Source organism: Diplotaxodon limnothrissa, linkage group LG13 (assembly GCF_057381915.1).
Source record: "Diplotaxodon limnothrissa isolate DT_005_m linkage group LG13, D_limnothrissa_male_GT1.1, whole genome shotgun sequence".
NCBI lineage: Eukaryota > Metazoa > Chordata > Actinopteri > Cichliformes > Cichlidae > Diplotaxodon > Diplotaxodon limnothrissa.
This window is the reverse complement of record NC_140608.1, coordinates 22,904,734-22,921,958: the sequence shown is the minus strand read 5'-3', so window position 1 is coordinate 22,921,958 and position 17,225 is coordinate 22,904,734. Positions and strand designations below refer to the sequence as shown.

Genomic DNA, 17,225 nt, shown 5'->3' with positions numbered 1-17,225 from the left:
GTGTGATGGAAACACTGATTAGTTCTGTCTTAGGGCTCTTTATTTCCTTGGACTGTCTGGGAACGAAGAGGGGCAAATGTTTGGAAACCTGTCAAGCTGCCAGTTCACAGGATTAAAAATAAGGGAAAATGTAGCTTAACATCTCAATAGAGCGATGTTTCTTTTAAGAAGCAGTGAAAGTTGCTACTCAGCCCTTCTTTCCAGTGTAGTTTGGCCCGCTGTGTTATGTAAGGCCTTTTTTTTAACCATGAGGAGCTCCAGCTAACAACACCTATCACCTTACATCAATAAAGCAGATAAAGAATGTGTTGTTCCGTTATGTCTAATAAAATAAAATAAAAATTCTGTCTAATAAAACTTTGTTATGGCAAATGTTTGAACCTGGAAACATCTGTCGTGTACATGAACCCTGAATGACTGAGAAAGTTGTGAAGACCTCTCCCACAGTGACTCATGGATTCCCCCTGAGCTTAGTCTTAATTGGGAAGAGATCATTAGCTTGAGCTTCACCCTCTAATCTTTTTTTAAGCATTTCATAATAAGACAGAGACCAGCTTGTGTCCACTGAGAGCCACTCTGAAGCTCGCAAGATTAAAGTCCTCTAAATGACCGCCTTTAGTCCTAAGCACGGATGTCTACCCTTTTAATCAGACATCAGTCCTCATCGCTCCCCTGTTTCCTTGACACCAGTCACACTGGCAGTGCAGAACCTCTCCAAATCTGCTGGCCAATTACAAGGGACAGGAAAAAGATGAAAGCCCTATTACCGCCCTGTCCTCAGCCATACGTCGGACCAATTAACAACGTGAGTGTGGACAAAATAACACAAGGGGGAGGATGCTCTTCCTCTCCTGGTCAAGTCGAAGGCGTGAACACAGGGAACAGTCAGCGTTGTGTGAAGGCAGCAACAAGACACGGGACAGTTAATTGATCTTCATTACGTTAATTATGGTGGAAAAGTGGAGCGTGGAATGAAAAACGGGTCACACTGCTGTACAGTTCTGCCTGGACGTTCCCCTGTTAAGCTTTGTGACGACCTTGAAACTACAGTCCTGGCAAGTGGTGACACGGCTTCAGTGACAGAGTGTGTGTTTGGCCTGTTTTTACCACACTTTGAAATCCTCAGCAGGCTGATGAGTTCCCTTGTGGTTGCATTTTGTCACCTTTCTCACATACTAGAATCTGAGCCTCTGTTTTGTGTTTAACGTACCATCTTAGCGAATCAAACTCCAAAAAGAAAAACCAGCATGCAAGGTTTTTCCAAGAATTACTGTGCGTGCGTGAGTGTGTGTGTGTGTGATTTCCCCCCGTCCACACCAGTGCATGGATGGCTGCACTGTCAGCAAGCCTGGTTCTGCCCTTGCATTTAAATAAACACCATCTGAGTTGGCTGGATGCGTATATTAACTGTCAGGAAGCTGCCACCCAGTGATCTCGGGGACTTTGACCTCTTTCCCCAGGGAGCAGCTGACGGGACGTTGCGGTGACAGGGTGTCTTCCCTGTCGATCTGCCCGCTGATACGCCTTACACCCTTGTCCCGCTTGACTCGCGACTCAAACGGCTTGCCTGTCTCCCCCATGCATTGGAAATGAGCCGCGGGTGCCTTACAGGATGCAATGAATAGTAGCGAGGATAGGATAAACACGAGCTTCGAAGACGTCTGTCATGAAGATTGATGGTTCCCTGGAATTTTTGTTGTCGTCTTGTCAGTACTATAAACTTTTCCCTGAGTCCTTCAGCTGAAGAGTCGTGTCAATCTCTTTTTTTAGGATTATGCTGAGGCACTTGTACTTTTTTAGGAGCGTAACTCAGTCTGAGCTGTGGCTGTAAATCCGAGGTTTGCGTGAATAAATAAAGCCGCGATAGCGCATTTCCTGCTGGTAATACAACGTGCATGTGATTAGGGTTCACAGGGTTCACAGGGTTAAAGGCACAAAGTCATTTTAGGGTTGGTTTTCACTTATGTATGTATTCAAACACCCTCACTTGTTGCTGCTGGCCTGGAAAATGTAAATATAACCCAGCTGTCTGTCACCACTGCCTACCTGCGATCTCATCAAACGTTGTCACAGCCAATTTTCACATGTGGAAAATGACTTCTCTGCGTGCGTGAAACAAACCCTATAATATATCTCACATGCCATGATGGAAGTGGATTCTGTCACAGGTTACTAATTATGACAGCCCATCTTATCATCTCGCTTTTACCACCACCACATGAGACATTCAGCTTACAAGATGAAGCACACCTACTGTCCTCTTCTGTTCTTCCTAAAAGCCAATTAGGTACAAAGTTACAACAAAGAAAAGTTGTTCCTAAGCAAATTTTAATTAGATCTACCACTGTAGGCAAGAAAAGAGTTAATTGGTTGTTAAATTGCATAGGTTATGCTGTGAATAAGCTTTCCCTCTGCACCGTGCACCTACATACGACTGTGCCAAACATAATGCTGTTTATTTAATTTGGAAATGTGTAAATGAAACCTGAGCTCCCAAATGCAATTACCTTTACTTTAACAAGGTTTTTGCTTTTGTATACTGAAACATTAAGATATATTTTTGCTCACTCAACTTGCTCTGATGAACTCGAATATGCAGCGCGTTTATTTGTTTATGCGTGTGTGATGGAGATGGAGCGCGGCGCTGCATCGAGCCTGCCAAACTCTGCCCACCTCCCACGAAGCGCAGTGCTATAATTAAAAATTGTTGTTCTCGCTCTTGTTCTAACTTTCTTCTTGCTCAGAGAAGAAAACTCGTGTTACAGTAAATAACTTTGAGCTTTCTTCGCTGTAGCTGTTCAACACAACAGCTATCATCCACACTGATCACCATCCAAATAAAAATCGTTGACCAGTGAAGTGAGCAACAGTGTAACATCGTCTCATTACAATACAGCGTTCTGCTCCGTAAGCTTGGGTGTTGCTGTTTGTGTAGATGATACTTTTGATCACTTTGACTTTTTTATTTTAAAGTGCTTCCAAATGGAAGTTTAGATTAAACCATGGTTGTGTGCACAAATTGCACAAATTGCATTACATGTATTTCCACCCAAGCACATCAAGTCTTCAGACAAAGCACATCTTTGTTGGTGTTAGCAAACAGGATCAAGAAGTACTCATTACACCAGCACAGCAGCAGACCGTTGAAATAAAAAAGCGGGCACAACACAGCAAAGACCCATTACAGGCAAATAAATCAAATTCGGCTTATGGTAAAATAATGTTGAAGCTATGGCGTACTGATGAGGTAATTTCCCTTTTCTTCAATTTTATGTGTCGACAATTACAGTTAATATGATAGCCAATATATAAACGACTTCCAAAGCAGCTTGACTGATGTGCACAATATAAAAATGTAAGAAAAAAAGCAGAATGAAATGATTTGTGAATTTCATAGAGCCATATTTTGTTCACAATAGAACACGGAAAACAACTGAGAAAATGTAGCAGCAACATCTCCTGGAATCTGGGACAACAAAAGGCTGAAACGTAAGTGGTGCTAAAAACAACAGCAAGAGGAATGTTTTGTAATGAGTTAGGCTAACTGCCAACAGGTGAGTAACATGATTGGGGGTATAAAGAGCATCTTGGAGAGGCAGAGAAGTTCACCAAGTTCACCAAAAAAATAGGTGTCATCGAAAGATTCAAACATTGGGAAGAAATCTTTGTGTGCAAGGGACAAGGTTAAATATCAATATCGAATGCCCACAGTTCTTAAAACATTAATACAACATTAATAAAACATTCCTGGATAATTGAGAATGCATCAAGACGAACACAAAAGGAAGTTCACAGCTTTTAGCAGCTCCCCCCCACCAGACAAACAAAGAGGCAGTTGGCAGTTAGAAATCAGCAATCCTTCACACACCCCCACTCCCCTCCAGAATTCTCAGGTAACAACCTAATTTACATATGAATGACTAGCCAATTTAGCTTCCACTTGGCTGAAGCTAAAGCCTAGCTAAAAGCCTACCAGCCATTTGGCTGGAAGGCGGGTTTTAAAGGTAGAAAGTTAGAAGCCTGGGACTTCCAGTAGCTTAAAAAACAGGCAAGATTTTAATGTCATCGAAGTTCTGTTGTTGCAATCACTGCACAGGCTCAGCAAAACTTACAGAACACAGTTTGCTTTGCTATCCACACATAGAGATGCAAAAGAAGAAGCCATATATGAACAAACTTCTTGGTGCTGCATTAGTTCCTATGGAAGCTTGTAAATCTGAAAAGGCGCAACAGCATGGCTCTGTTGTAGAAGAGTCCAAGTGCCGAACATTCTGCCTGCAATCCAGACCTTTCACCAACTCAAAACATTTGGTACACCATAAAACATGGTAGCAACTCAGTACACTTAGACATAGTCCAAACCACCTGTTGAAGTTCAAACCGAGCACTGAAGTAGATGTGCTTCAAACAAGTGCCACTCCTGTCAGCTAACAGGAAACTGAGGCTGCTGTTCAAGTGAGCTCACCAAAATTGGACAATAGAAGACTGGGAAAATATTGCCTGGTGAGTCACAATTTCTGCTGTGATGTTCAGATGGTATGCTTAGAATCTGGCATAAACAACATGAAAGAATGGATCCATGTTGCCGTGTATGAACCACTCAGGTGGGTGGTGCAATGATGGCACATTTTATTCCCTTCAGTACCAGCTGAGTGTCATTTAAATGAAACAGCCTGTCTGTTGCTGGCCAGGCTCATCCCTTTATGACCAACGTCCACCAATTTTCTGATGTCACAAAGCTCAAATCATGTTAAAGCTACAATTCTGCCTGGTCAGAGTTCAATTCATCTAAAACTGGTTTCTTGAACATAAAGCTAGTATTCAAATGGCCACCACAGCAACTAGTTACATCAACTTGCTGAATCTATGCCACAAAGAACTGAGGCAGCTCTTAAGGCAAAAGAGGGTCCAGTCCAGTACTAGCAAGACGTACGTAATGAATTTTCCTGTGAGCATATGCGTTTGCATATATAAATGAATTATGCAAACTGATTTTCTAAGTAGATAATTGATACCAAAAAAGCTTATCTCACTTTGTGTAATGATATGGCTGTGATGGTTATTGCTAGAACTGTTAACTTAGCTGGAATGCTAAGGGGAGACGTTAGCAGAACAAGGCATAACTATTGCAGGTAGTCGACCAGCATTTTGAGTTTCTTATGTTTTGGTTTATTTTTCCATTATGGATTAGCTCTTATTCTCTGGTGATACGGTTTTGATTATAATTATATTCTGATTCTTTAGCTATCTGATGATGATGATGATGATGATGATGATGATTATTATTATTATTATTATTATTATTATTTCTGGTTTAGGTTTTGTTATCTTGCCCTCATGTTTAGTTTAGGTTGCCTGTGCTCCCACTTCTCTGTGTTCCCTCCGTCTGTCTATGGTGTCACACTGTCTGCTTGTGAATCTGTCTGTTTAGTTCAGTGTCTTGCCTGGTTCTGTGTCTGAGTTTCCTGTTTTATTCTGAAGGTCTTTGTCTCATGTGAGTGTGTTCCGTTTACGTTTCCCCTGTTCCGTCAGCTTTGATTTCCCCCAGGTGTGTTCCCCTCCTGTTGCTCATCCCTTGATTGCTGCTATGTGTATTTAGTGTCTGTGTCTTCCCCTACTCGGCGGTGTCGCGTCGTTAACGTCTGTTCATCCTCTTACCCTCAACTAGCTGTGTGTTCTGCTTCCATGTTTCTAGTGTTTAGTCTCCTGCTCCAGTTTAGTATTTCTTTTCCAGTGTTTCAGTCCTTGGTTCCTCTGTTCAGACTTTTGTTTGTCTTTTGGTGAGTTTAGTTAGTATGAGTTTTTTCCCAGCAACAAAGCTGCACTTTAAGTTTCACTTCCGTGTCTGAGTTCTGCATTTTGGGTCCACCACTCCTGCTTGCCTGCCTGCCACACAGCAATTCATGACTAATAGTCGCGCAACACATGATATGTACAAGGCACGCACACAAGCAAAGTTAATTTTTTCAGCAGAGTTTCCAGTGTTTTGAGTTTGTTTCACTAAGGCATCTATTACATACATAAATACTTACATAAATATTTTTTTTATAAATACACTAGTTTGTATGTGCACATGACACACTTATAGCAACTTAATTATCATGTTGTTTACTCAAGTCTTAAAGGAAATAATGTTTTACTTTTGTCTTTACACAGATTTCAAGTTTAGACAGCAAATTTGTTTTTAATCAGGCAGCCCTTCTCTGAATGAGTTTTTATCAGAGAATGCCTGCCCCAGCCTCCACAGTCTCCATCATTTCACCCTGATCAAAACACAATTTTCCTTCTTTAGTTCTTTGGTCCTTCTTTAGTTTGGCCTATATTTATATATTAGTGCATTGTTAGAAGATCAACCAACCTTGTTTTGTGTGGGTTTTTTTATTTGTTTCAATTGAATCATGCAAATTTGAGACTGATTCCTTTGCTTCTTCAAAGACAATACTTAATGTCAGTTCATAAAACCTGTGCACAGTGCTTTGTGAGACAAAAAAGACAGAAAAAAAAACTTCCTTTTAACAGAGAGAAACCTCAGAGGGAACCTGGCTCAGGGAGGATAGCCATCTGTGTCAAACTGCTGCAGTGAGAGAAAAGCAAGGAAAAGAAAAGAATAAGATACAATTTAACAATGGCTTCGTGGTTAGTAATTAAGTCTACTCACTGCAGTATTAATTTGGTTGAGACATCTCTTTGCAAACAACTTACAGACAAGCTGTTTGTGGTTGTCTTCTAATTAAATTTGCAATTCATCATGGATATTGTGGGCAATGTCAAAAACACCCAGAGATTTTTTGTATGCAGAATATTAGGACATAATTATTATTTTTAAAAAGACATTTAAACTGAGATGAGTTAAAACAAAGAATAGAAACACTGCACGTGAATTTGTTTCATCTTCAACACTGGTTACGCTAATTAAGCAGTTATGATACAACTAATGCTAAGAGATGGTAACCGGTAGATTGAATAGTGCACTTTAGGGTGTCCAGTACATTGCATAGTAACATGCTGTGCGTCTTAGGTTAGAGACGTTTGACTGAACTCATTTGTTTGACAGTGTTATATTTAAATAGCTGTCTGTTTTAGAAAACCTTGTATGCACAATTAAAACTATCGTATTTCAAGTGTGGTCTGCATGACTTTAACTTTTATCTGTGATCAGACCTAACACCTCTTTATGGGCTGTCTTGATTATAAGAAATAATTCAATTGAAATTTTAATTTCTGTGCCGATGTCCTCCATGGTGACCATTCTTTACAAAGATTTTGAAATGCAAGGGAATGACACACAAATCTCTTGACCTTTGATGTCTGAGTTTAAGACTTGGTAGTTATTTTCCAGGACAGTTAAATGTTAATTTTTCACAGAAATGAATTTAAGACTTTTGAAATTTGCAAGAGACAATATCCAGGACTAAAAATACCTAACTTACTTTCTGCTGTTTTCTAATTATATGACTTGTAGCTTACACAGGATGGGTTTCAGTCATGTCTACATCACATACTGTCACAAATACTGACACTGCTCTTTGTTTATCCTTTAGATAAATGATTTACAGACCCTGCCTTATGGTAAAATGCCACTTACCTGCAGGTGACAGAAAAAAGAGGCATGCATTATATCACATTCAAAACGGTCGGTGCAAAAAGTTGAAAAGACCTGCAAAACGCAAATCAGTGCATTTCCCCCTCATTTCAGAAATGTTCTGTGAAAACTCAACATCTGTAGTATTGCAAGTAAAAGATGAGTTGCTGAAGAAGTGGACGCCTTCTTACAGGGGATCAACAGCAAAATAAGCTGACTGTCAATGCGTCATAAAGCTAAATATTGTACATGTGTGAATTAACTACTCCAATCCATTATTGACATTAAAAGTAAAGTGCAGTTAGAATTTCTTATTTTTACAGTTATTTACCAAATATTTTTTTAAATGAATGAATAAATATAAATCACTGATAGAATGAATATAAATGCAAAGCACTTCATGGAAATGTACTAGGTTTACGTTGATCATGCAGTTGAATCATATGTTTATCATAAAAATGCCCAAATTTAAAATTATCAGCTAAAAATGAAATGTTTTAATTTAAATGTACCTTAGTTTTGTCATACAAAGCGTGATTGTCCAACAGCATTCGCCGCTCCATTCGAGCAAACCTCCTCAGGTCTCTCTCAAACTGCTGTGAAAGGAAGAATCGATAGTCTGAAATTAAATACCTATTTTCCTTGTCAGCCATATGACTTTAAAAGGAAACAGCGATGTCTAAATGCATTTTGTATTCCTGGAGGACTTCTATGTCTTTTCATTATTGTTATTAGCAAGATGGTTATAGGATATGAGACTTTGCTGATATGAAATCATATTTTCATCATGTACACTTGGCCTTAGATACCAAATTGTGGTTTCAAATTGTGGTTCAAGCACCTCTAAGATGTACTGAATAACTACTAGTACATTTCTTTCTACTCACACCTTCTTCCTGCAGCTACCTAACTTTCATTCATTCTCTATAATCCTTCTTACCCTGGAGCCGCTCCAGCCAAGAAGAGTAAAGGCGTAGCGATCCACAGGTGGAGACACCAAGTCCACGCGTACAGCCCTCCAGCCTCTCCTGTCTTCCTCAGCAGTTTGGAGACCTCCCTCTACTTGGCTGTCCTCCAGACGCAGGATCAGGAAACACTTTGCAAAGTGGTCCATGGCCTCAAACCTGTGGCTGGGAAGCTTCGACTCATCAAAAGTAGAGGCCTGGTATTCACAGTAGAGAAGAATGCCCTGTAGAAAATAAAATAAGGATGTGTTCACCGGTCTTTTCCATCTGCTTCTCAAAGATACAAAACAGTTTATAAAATGTCATCTGTAATATCTTAATATGTTGACCCGGGCTTCAGAGCAACCAATACGTGCAGGCGATGTCTAAGATGCATCGCTTGCACATGTTGCAGGCTCACTGAAATAAAATAATAAAGTATTATTCTAAATAATCTGATGATTAGATGTGCAGGATAATTCTGGTTTATTTCATACAGAAATCTTAATCTAGAAATATTTTGCATAAAATAATATTAGCATGACCTATAGAACCACAATGGCCACATTAAAGGAACATTCACTGAAGTGAAAGAAACCGAACTATTAAAAACTCTAAGACTGACATAAGAATGTAACATTTGTAGTATTTTGTCCCCTTAGTCCTAATACAAAGCCACATTCTTGTCAACCAGAATAATGTCTTGTCAGCGTTCCAGTAATTAAGACGCACGGACATAAAAGCCTCCATTATTATGTGTTCCGCTGACTGGCACGAGCTATCGAATTTTGTAATTTGTATTTTAAAAAGACTCAATTACTAGAATCCTGTTCAGTGTTTAAACCTGGATCAAAAAGCACAATTAGAGTGAAATGCTTCAGTTCACAGTGAAATGTTTTTTTCTTAATAACCAACAGATTTTTTTTCCCCGTGCAAACTTCTCTGTTAATGTAGATAAGCTGGAGAGTTTTCTAATATCTTTGCCAAAAAACAGTTCAATTTGTGTTGATATAATTTGGTAAAATATTTAATTGGAAGATTTTGCTGGTGTATCATTGACAGCAGTAATCGCATCCCTGTCTTACCAAGAATTGAGTCTTTAAGCATACTGAAGCTATGAAGAGAGCCAGGTGTCATGGTCCCTGTGCCTCCCCGGCCAGCCCAGTGTGGCCACAAGTGTTTGTTGTTTTTCTCTCACTCTGTCTCTCCTACCTGTCTGCCTGGGCGGAGCTCTGATTGGGCTCCTGCCCTTGGCCCACGCACCTGCAGCTGATCTCGAGCGGATTGCAGTTCTCTGGCTCTTAAGGCTGGGGCTCTGAGCTGTTCATCGCTGGAATATTGAGTAACTCTCGTTAGTATTGCCTGGCTTCCTTGCGATTCTACTGTTCCCGTGTTTGCCTTCGACTTACCCTCGTCTGTGTAAACAGGTTTACCTGGATCAGCCCTTTTGTGACCCCTGGACCCCGTGAGTAGGAGAGTGAGCTGAGCTGCTTGTGTGGAGACTGTTTGGACGAGGAGCAGAGCGAGTGCGAAGAAGTGTGTCTCCCCAGCCAAGTGATCCCCGGGACCCTGGTGTTTCCCCCCCCCCCCCCCTTCACGTGTATATAGTGCACCAGTGTGATTAATAAAGTGTCGTTGAACTGTGCTACCTCAGTCTGCGCCTGAGTCCGTTCCACTCCCGTGACACCAGGTTTCATTCCCAACTCTTCAAATAAAGATATCAGATCGGGAATTTGATGTGACATTTTCCTCATTCGGTATTATTTAGCTTAAAGAGTTCCATATTGTGCATTGACCAAACTCTTTTATTTTTTCAATGCTTTACCGCCACCATATTTCTGATATTATCAAAATGGTTCAGCACAGGGTGAGTGAAGTAGTTCTCTCTGAAATCTGAATGAAATTCTAACAAAAAGTATTGCTTTACATGAACGACTTGCTTCAGAACCTGATTCTTCATAAAAGGCTGCTTAGACACAGGCCTGAGGGTATTGAAAAGACTGAGTCATGGTAATGTCTCTTTAAGCAGTGTTGGATTTTTGCTCTTCTTAAAATAGTGAGCTGAGGAATGAGTATATTTTTCTTGACATGACAAATTGCTGCATGCTCACACTTGATGTAAATTTCACACACAAGTGTTGAAGAATATAGATGATAGCCATGTGAAACTGATGGCCAGAGAATAAGAGTTAATATTCAAAATGACTGAAGGGTCATTCACAAGAATTATTATAGTGAAACTTGCACACAATGATCACCTAATGGGTCTTCACCTAAACTGTGATCAATGTCAGGGTCGCATTTGTCATTTTAAGGGAAGTAACCTATGAACTCCTGATTTGTTAAGTGTCTGTTGGACAGGCTAAACATTTCTGTGCAGACCGGATTATTAAAAATTGTTTGGCCCATAAATTTAGCAAAAATATATATGGTCCCCATAGAAGGAAGGACGAATCATAATGACTTTGGTGAGCTCTCCTGTACCATCACATCCATTAATACAATTTTCTTCCTCAAGCCAAGATGGGGAAACAAAAATACATAAGAAGCAAGAATCATCCCGCTGACCTTTACAGAACCACATGAAAAGACATGCAAAACACTCAGTAAAGCTATGAATACCAGGGAAAGAACTCGGGCCAGTGTGTGAGCATGTTTTCAGACTTGTCATGGGCCTAGAGAGTGCTAAAAAAGGGGGGATGGATGAGTGTAAGACCCAATAGAGAAACAAGCTTTCAGTCAGCAATAGTAGATGGCTGGAGCCCATTCTCTGGTAAATGGCTCCACTCCTTAGATAATGAAAATCTCTGCCAAGTAAGATGTCAGTGCGTTGAAGAGAGAGGATCACTGATGAGAAACAAAGCCATAAGAGTAGAGGAGAGTGAAATGGAGTGAGTGCAAGAGGGTTGGAGAAAAACGAGTAGATAGGGGAAAGAAAGAGAGGTAAAAGACAGATAGTCCATGAATTGATTTCCCGGGACCTCGCCCTGGCCGAATTCGCTTCTCCCTGGGTGTAGCAGTGTTAAGGCGATTAAGATTACAAATTGTCAATTTAATTCCAGCACCCAGAGTAATTGTTGGGATACTACTCTCCTCTCACTGGCCATAAATTTGCTTCACTCTCCTTAAAGAGCAATAATTGGGGAATAGAGTGCAGTGAGCAGCCACTCTGCCTGTCCAACTGATGACTGAGGTTAATCACGAAACATTAAACACCTTGTCAGCATAGCCCAGATAGCCATTACTAAACAATCCTGCCTGACCGCCGAACGGCACGAGTTATCAGACGAGGACAGCTCTCCCCACGGGGGCCACCGAGATGGAGGGCGCTGAGGTACCTTAGGTGGTGACACACCAGGGAGCAGATCTCAAAGAAATCACCCTTTTCCTCTAATTATCTTTAGGAGTGAGCTCATGTGTTGTGCAACTGCAGGCAAAAGAAATCTACGATGTCACCCGCTGCTGCACCCCTGGACCGCTCTCCCTGTGCAATTACAGATAACCGCTCGCCTTCTAATAAAAGGCACGGACAGGAAAGTTCCCTTTCCATTTAGTAATAGCTTAGCTACAGGCAGTGACAGTTCTCACTTGGATAATGAGGGCAGAATGACAGCATAAAAGCACTTAAATACTGACTAATCTGAAATTAAAATCCCCCTGAGCCACACTTGAGACGAGCTGTGGGAGAACGTCTGCAGCGCATCTGATTCAGGAGGCCGCAAATGTAGGTCACTGATTCCGACCCCTCCTGAAAAAAGAAATTTTTTTCTCCAGCTTTGAATCACGCTGATGCCTTCAGAGAAAGCATTAATGAGCTATGGTGACAGTTGCACAGACCATTAAGTACCTGAATGCGGATGCCCTTCGCCGGATGAGGTTTGCGGCCCTGCTGCCTACACACATGCAGTACAGTACAGCGGCACTGATTTCTCTCACTCTCTCCCTTTTCAGCCTGACACGCAGACACACACAAATCCAACATAAAAACAGGATGTCATGAAGTTCCCCGTCTCAGCATCGCCGGGGGCTGTTTAGCCCAATAGCGCTCTGTAATCATCTCCTACACAGCAGGTACTGTCAGCGAGCATCTGAGAGTAAGCTTATTCCACCAGAACTGTTTACAGAGGGAATTACAGAGGAGGACAGCAGGGAGATAATCTTTCCCCTGAAAGCTTTTGCCTATGAGCACTGGGTGGAGGGGGGTTCAAGTGAACATGACTTTTGAAATTGTGATCAGAAGGTTGAGTGTTTTTCTTATTTGATGATTTACACCAGGTATTTTCTTGAGAGTGTGATGAGTGGACGCAGAAGCCACCTGCATCCAGAAGACAGCAGCATCCTTATCGGGCACACTCTGATCTCATCTTGCATTCTTTCTGACTCGCAAAAAAGAGACATCAAACCCTGCCTTCAAGTTGCAGATTAGCGTGTTAGCCAGGACCATCTGAAATGCACTTTGACTTTGATACAGGGCCTCACCAGAATGAAAGAAACTGATTTGTGAAATGAAAGCAAAGCGGTTTGTTCATCTGTCCGCATGTGCGTCCTCTCAGTGTCAGTCGGAGGAGCCATTACTGATCCAATTTTATTTAGATCTCAAAGTGACTAAGCCTCCGTGACTGCCGAATAACCTCGGCCGTATGGGCAGCTCTGTCTGAATCACTGATTTAGCCACAGGGAAAACTCTCCAATTACCAAGCATGCTGACCAAACACAGAACAATAAAGCCTTAGTTGAATGGCATCATAATGACTGCAATGCATGCAGACCTCAGCCTTTGCAAAGCAGTGCTTAAACAGTATTTAGAGACAGAAATGATAGATGGACGAAGGATGAGGCATGGCCCTCTCCGTCTCTTCGTCGCTATAGCCGGGGCCAAGCTGAATCTCATCTGTCTGCCACAGAAGCTGGTGGCTGACCTTGCTTCTGCCCCCAAGTTATGCTTTCAGAATTTCAGCAGTAGAAGGGGGTGGGCAATGAGGGGCGGGAGGGAAAAAATGATGAACCCCTTTTTACAAGGACGTTTGGAGATGGATGTATTTTTAACTCCCTTCAGGCTGTGGAGGGGTGCTGGATGAAGGGGGGATGGGTTGGGTTCCAGGGGCTGCCTATGATATTAGGCCTGAGTGAAGACATGTCTGCCCCCAGGGGCTCGATTGCAGATGACAAGGTTACACGACTTAGAGTCAACCTCTGCTACCTCCACTTAATCACTGTCTCTTGTGTCCTCGTCCCTCCAGACGGTCCCCTCTCCATCCCCATTCTGCCCACCCTGCTGAGAAGAAAGCTTCCGGTCTTATCACGCCGTCCCTTCTTGGCTTTCTAAAGCCTTTTCTAACACCTGCCCTTACCTGCCTAATTCACTGTCTCACATCCATTCTGCCTCCTATCCCCGTACATTCGCACATCCTTTCACACCTTCACCTCGCTGCCTCTGCCTATAGTGGATTTAAGTGGCTGCAAGTGGTGAGAGCTCCGCGCGATAACATGCAATAAGTAGGAGGTAATTATCGTCAGGATGGACCTCTGAAGGAGTGCAGAGATGCGGAGGTGGGGATGGAGGAGGGTTGGAGGGTTTGGAAGGGTTTATTTTTAAACCCCAGCTATGTCAAAAAAGAGGTCAGTGACTAGACTAGACTAGAACAGGCAGCGTGATTCTGCTCTTTATCAAACACTCATCTCTTTTTCATGACCCTCTTCAACTATGCATTTATGCAAGGTTGAAGACAGTGTTGACAAAGAAAAGTCCTTCCACAGCCACATTTTCTTGCGCTGCCCGTTTTTATCTAACCGGTCTAACCAACACTGTCCATGATGGCCTTTTACAGATCAAGTTTTTCTCCTGCATGTGTCACCCTGCTCAGAGGAGAGGTATCTGCCTGCAATTATACTAATAGGGACTTTTTAGCAAGCAGCACTGAAGGGAGGCATAATGACTGGGATGTCATTTAGTCCTGTTAGTAGGAAATGTTTTCTTGGTGTTTTCATGGGCAGTGTCTCTTTGTTGGGGAGTATCAGACAAAACACCTGCAGCAAAACATGCAATTCAGCTAACTCAGCTTCATGTACAGCCACTGATGAGACTACTGTATGTACTCGACATGATTTTTAAACCAAGACAGAACACCACGGATTTCATTCATTTTCAGCTCAATAGACTTAATATATGTGTTTTTGACGGGGGATAAAAAACAATAACATGTTTGACTTTTATGCTTCAAACCAGCAGCAATCTCTGGGGTTGACCAGAATATAGCATTAAGGAAATGCCAAGACCTGCAGTTCCTTTAATGGCCACTTGAGGCTGACTTCAAAGGTGAATCCGTCACCTTTGACTCAGTGTTATTATGCCTAACTAAACAGCATTAAAACCATGTTTACAGCTGAGTACAAGTATACAGTTGATTGAATGACTGAAAGTTAAGCACACAAAAACATATCTCCAGCTGAAACTAGCTGCGTTTTCCGAGCTAAAAGGATAAAGCAGCCAAGTTCCAAAGAAAAACTTGAAAAGGCATCAGAACTATTGCTCAACACCACTTTTAAAAAAATTATGAGTCTGGCTCATTGGAAGCAAAATATGAAGAAATGAGAAGTGGTTTTAAACTTGTACTGTACGTGCATCGGTTTATAAATCCAAGCTTGCACACCAAGCTAGCTTGTTTTCACTGCTTACTTACCACTTTACCCTCTTCCCCAAATAAAATTAATTCTGGCTCCAAAAGAAGAACTTTGCAGCAGCAAAAGGACAGGGCTTTGGTTTAATTAGTAAATTTCCCCCAATAAATTTGGAAACGAGGCAAGAAAAGGAAAAGTCCAGTCTTAGGAAGAGTCAAAAGTGATAGAAACAACATGAAAACAAGTGACACTCTCAGATATGTACAGACTGGAGAGAGCTTCAGGATCCCGCAAGGACACGTGTTAAATCTGTTAGATCAGTGAGAAACAACACCTGTGTTTATTGGCCTCGTATAATCAGGTGTTTTAAAATAATCTGGCCCTTGTGACATCGGCGCAGTGAGGCAAGATGTGGGAGAAGTTATTAATGTGAGTCGCAGAATTTAAAAATGTCTTCTTGTGTTAATAGTTTTATTCAAGACTGTTAGGTTAGTAAAAATCTCATGTGTCTCTTGGCACCGTGACTTTTCACAGTTTCTAACTAGGCCACTAGAGAAAGTTAGGAACTACAGCTTTAAAGCCTGCTGCTCTTCAATAATCACGAATCACAAGGACATTATTCATGGATGAAAAAAAAAAGTTTTCCATCACATTTGAATTTTATTCCTGTTTCTCAGAGTTATCTAACTATATATCCAATCTGTTGAGCAGTTCCATAACTGAATGAACTAGTAGACGGTGAATAAACCTGGCCTACTTCATTGATTTCCTCCTCCCATGCACAGAATAAAAACTTCAAAACTAGAGGAGGTAGGTGTAATACTGCATACGTCTATCTATAATTTAAACACCCTGGATATTTGTTTCAATTGTTGTGCTTAACACCCCAGTTTCATGTAATTGCAAATGTCTTTTATGCAACAAGTTGAAGTAGAGCACTTCTGGAACCCACTGATATTTGTCACATTACCATGATATTAGCAGCAAATAATTGTTGTCATTTGAGTACAGTCAGTAATTAAATCACTGTGTTTATGTAAAGATAATCCGACATTAACATTGTGTCTCTCTGTTTTATCTCCTGTTCGTATATTTCCTCACTCTGCTCACAGTCACTGTCTGTTTCTCTGTCTCTCTTTTTCTTCTCCCCTCTCAGCCACTTCTCATTTTTTTTGCCCATTTTCCATTAAAGGCTCCATTTTCCACCATGGGGCATCCAGTGCTGACCATGGTCCTTGAAAGCCCTAAAAGAAGTTCTTAATGTAACTGCTAAATTGTACTTTTTTGTTCCTAGAATCACTCACACCTTCCAAATCTCTTTTCATTGCAGGCAACTAAATAACTTCTTTCTCTCTAATTTTCACAAAAAAAGGGAGCTGTGTTTCCAAGGACACAGCTCTGAATCATGAAAAATTGACCAACTCCTTTAAGTGATTTAGTTTTGAATCATGCTGAAAACTTCAGTATCTTACAGCGACCGCGAGTGAAAGACTGGCTTTTGGTTTCAGGAGGTTTTTCAACATATAGTGCAACAGTTATATATATATATTATGTACCAGAATATGCATATGTCCCCTCTGTGACTTGACTTATGGTGGTGGAGGGGTCCACAGGAGCTATGTTGTCGGGAGGCTTTTGCCCACTAGTACGGTCTCACTTGGCAAATTGGTCCTGGGTGAGGGACCAGACAAAGAGTGATTCAAAAACCCCTATGAGTGAAAGATCTAGGGAACAGTTCACACTGCCCACAATAGGGATAGGGTTAGATGGGATGGTCTATTTTACAAACTGCTGATCTACCTTGATTTTTCATCTCTAGGATTTACAGAGAATGGTCTGAAATAGGGAACCTATCCAACAAGCAGGATTTCTCTGGGTGAAAATCCTTTGTTGATGCCAGAGGTCAGAGAGAAATGGCCAGACACCTAAGGTGATAGTTAGGAAACAGTAACTCAAGTAACTAGCAGTAACTCATTATTCCCACTTATGCAGAAGAGCATCTCTGCATGCACAACAAATCAAACCTTGCAGCAGTTGGGTTAAAGCAGCAGAGGGAACCAGGACCACTACTGTCATCTATG

At 41.4% G+C, this 17,225-nt stretch overlaps 1 protein-coding gene across 1 annotated transcript in view; it reads right to left on the bottom strand.

The window, feature by feature from the left end:
* The window catches only part of dntt (deoxynucleotidyltransferase, terminal), a 104,019-nt gene that overhangs the window by 36,826 nt on the left and 49,968 nt on the right, over positions 1 to 17,225 (bottom strand). Inside the window, exons 9-10 of the mRNA XM_085369542.1 lie at positions 8,523 to 8,771; positions 8,095 to 8,178 (exon numbers count right to left, since the gene is read on the bottom strand). Coding sequence (XP_085225668.1) covers positions 8,095 to 8,178; positions 8,523 to 8,771 — 333 coding nt within the window. The remainder of the gene's footprint in view (positions 1 to 8,094; positions 8,179 to 8,522; positions 8,772 to 17,225) is intronic.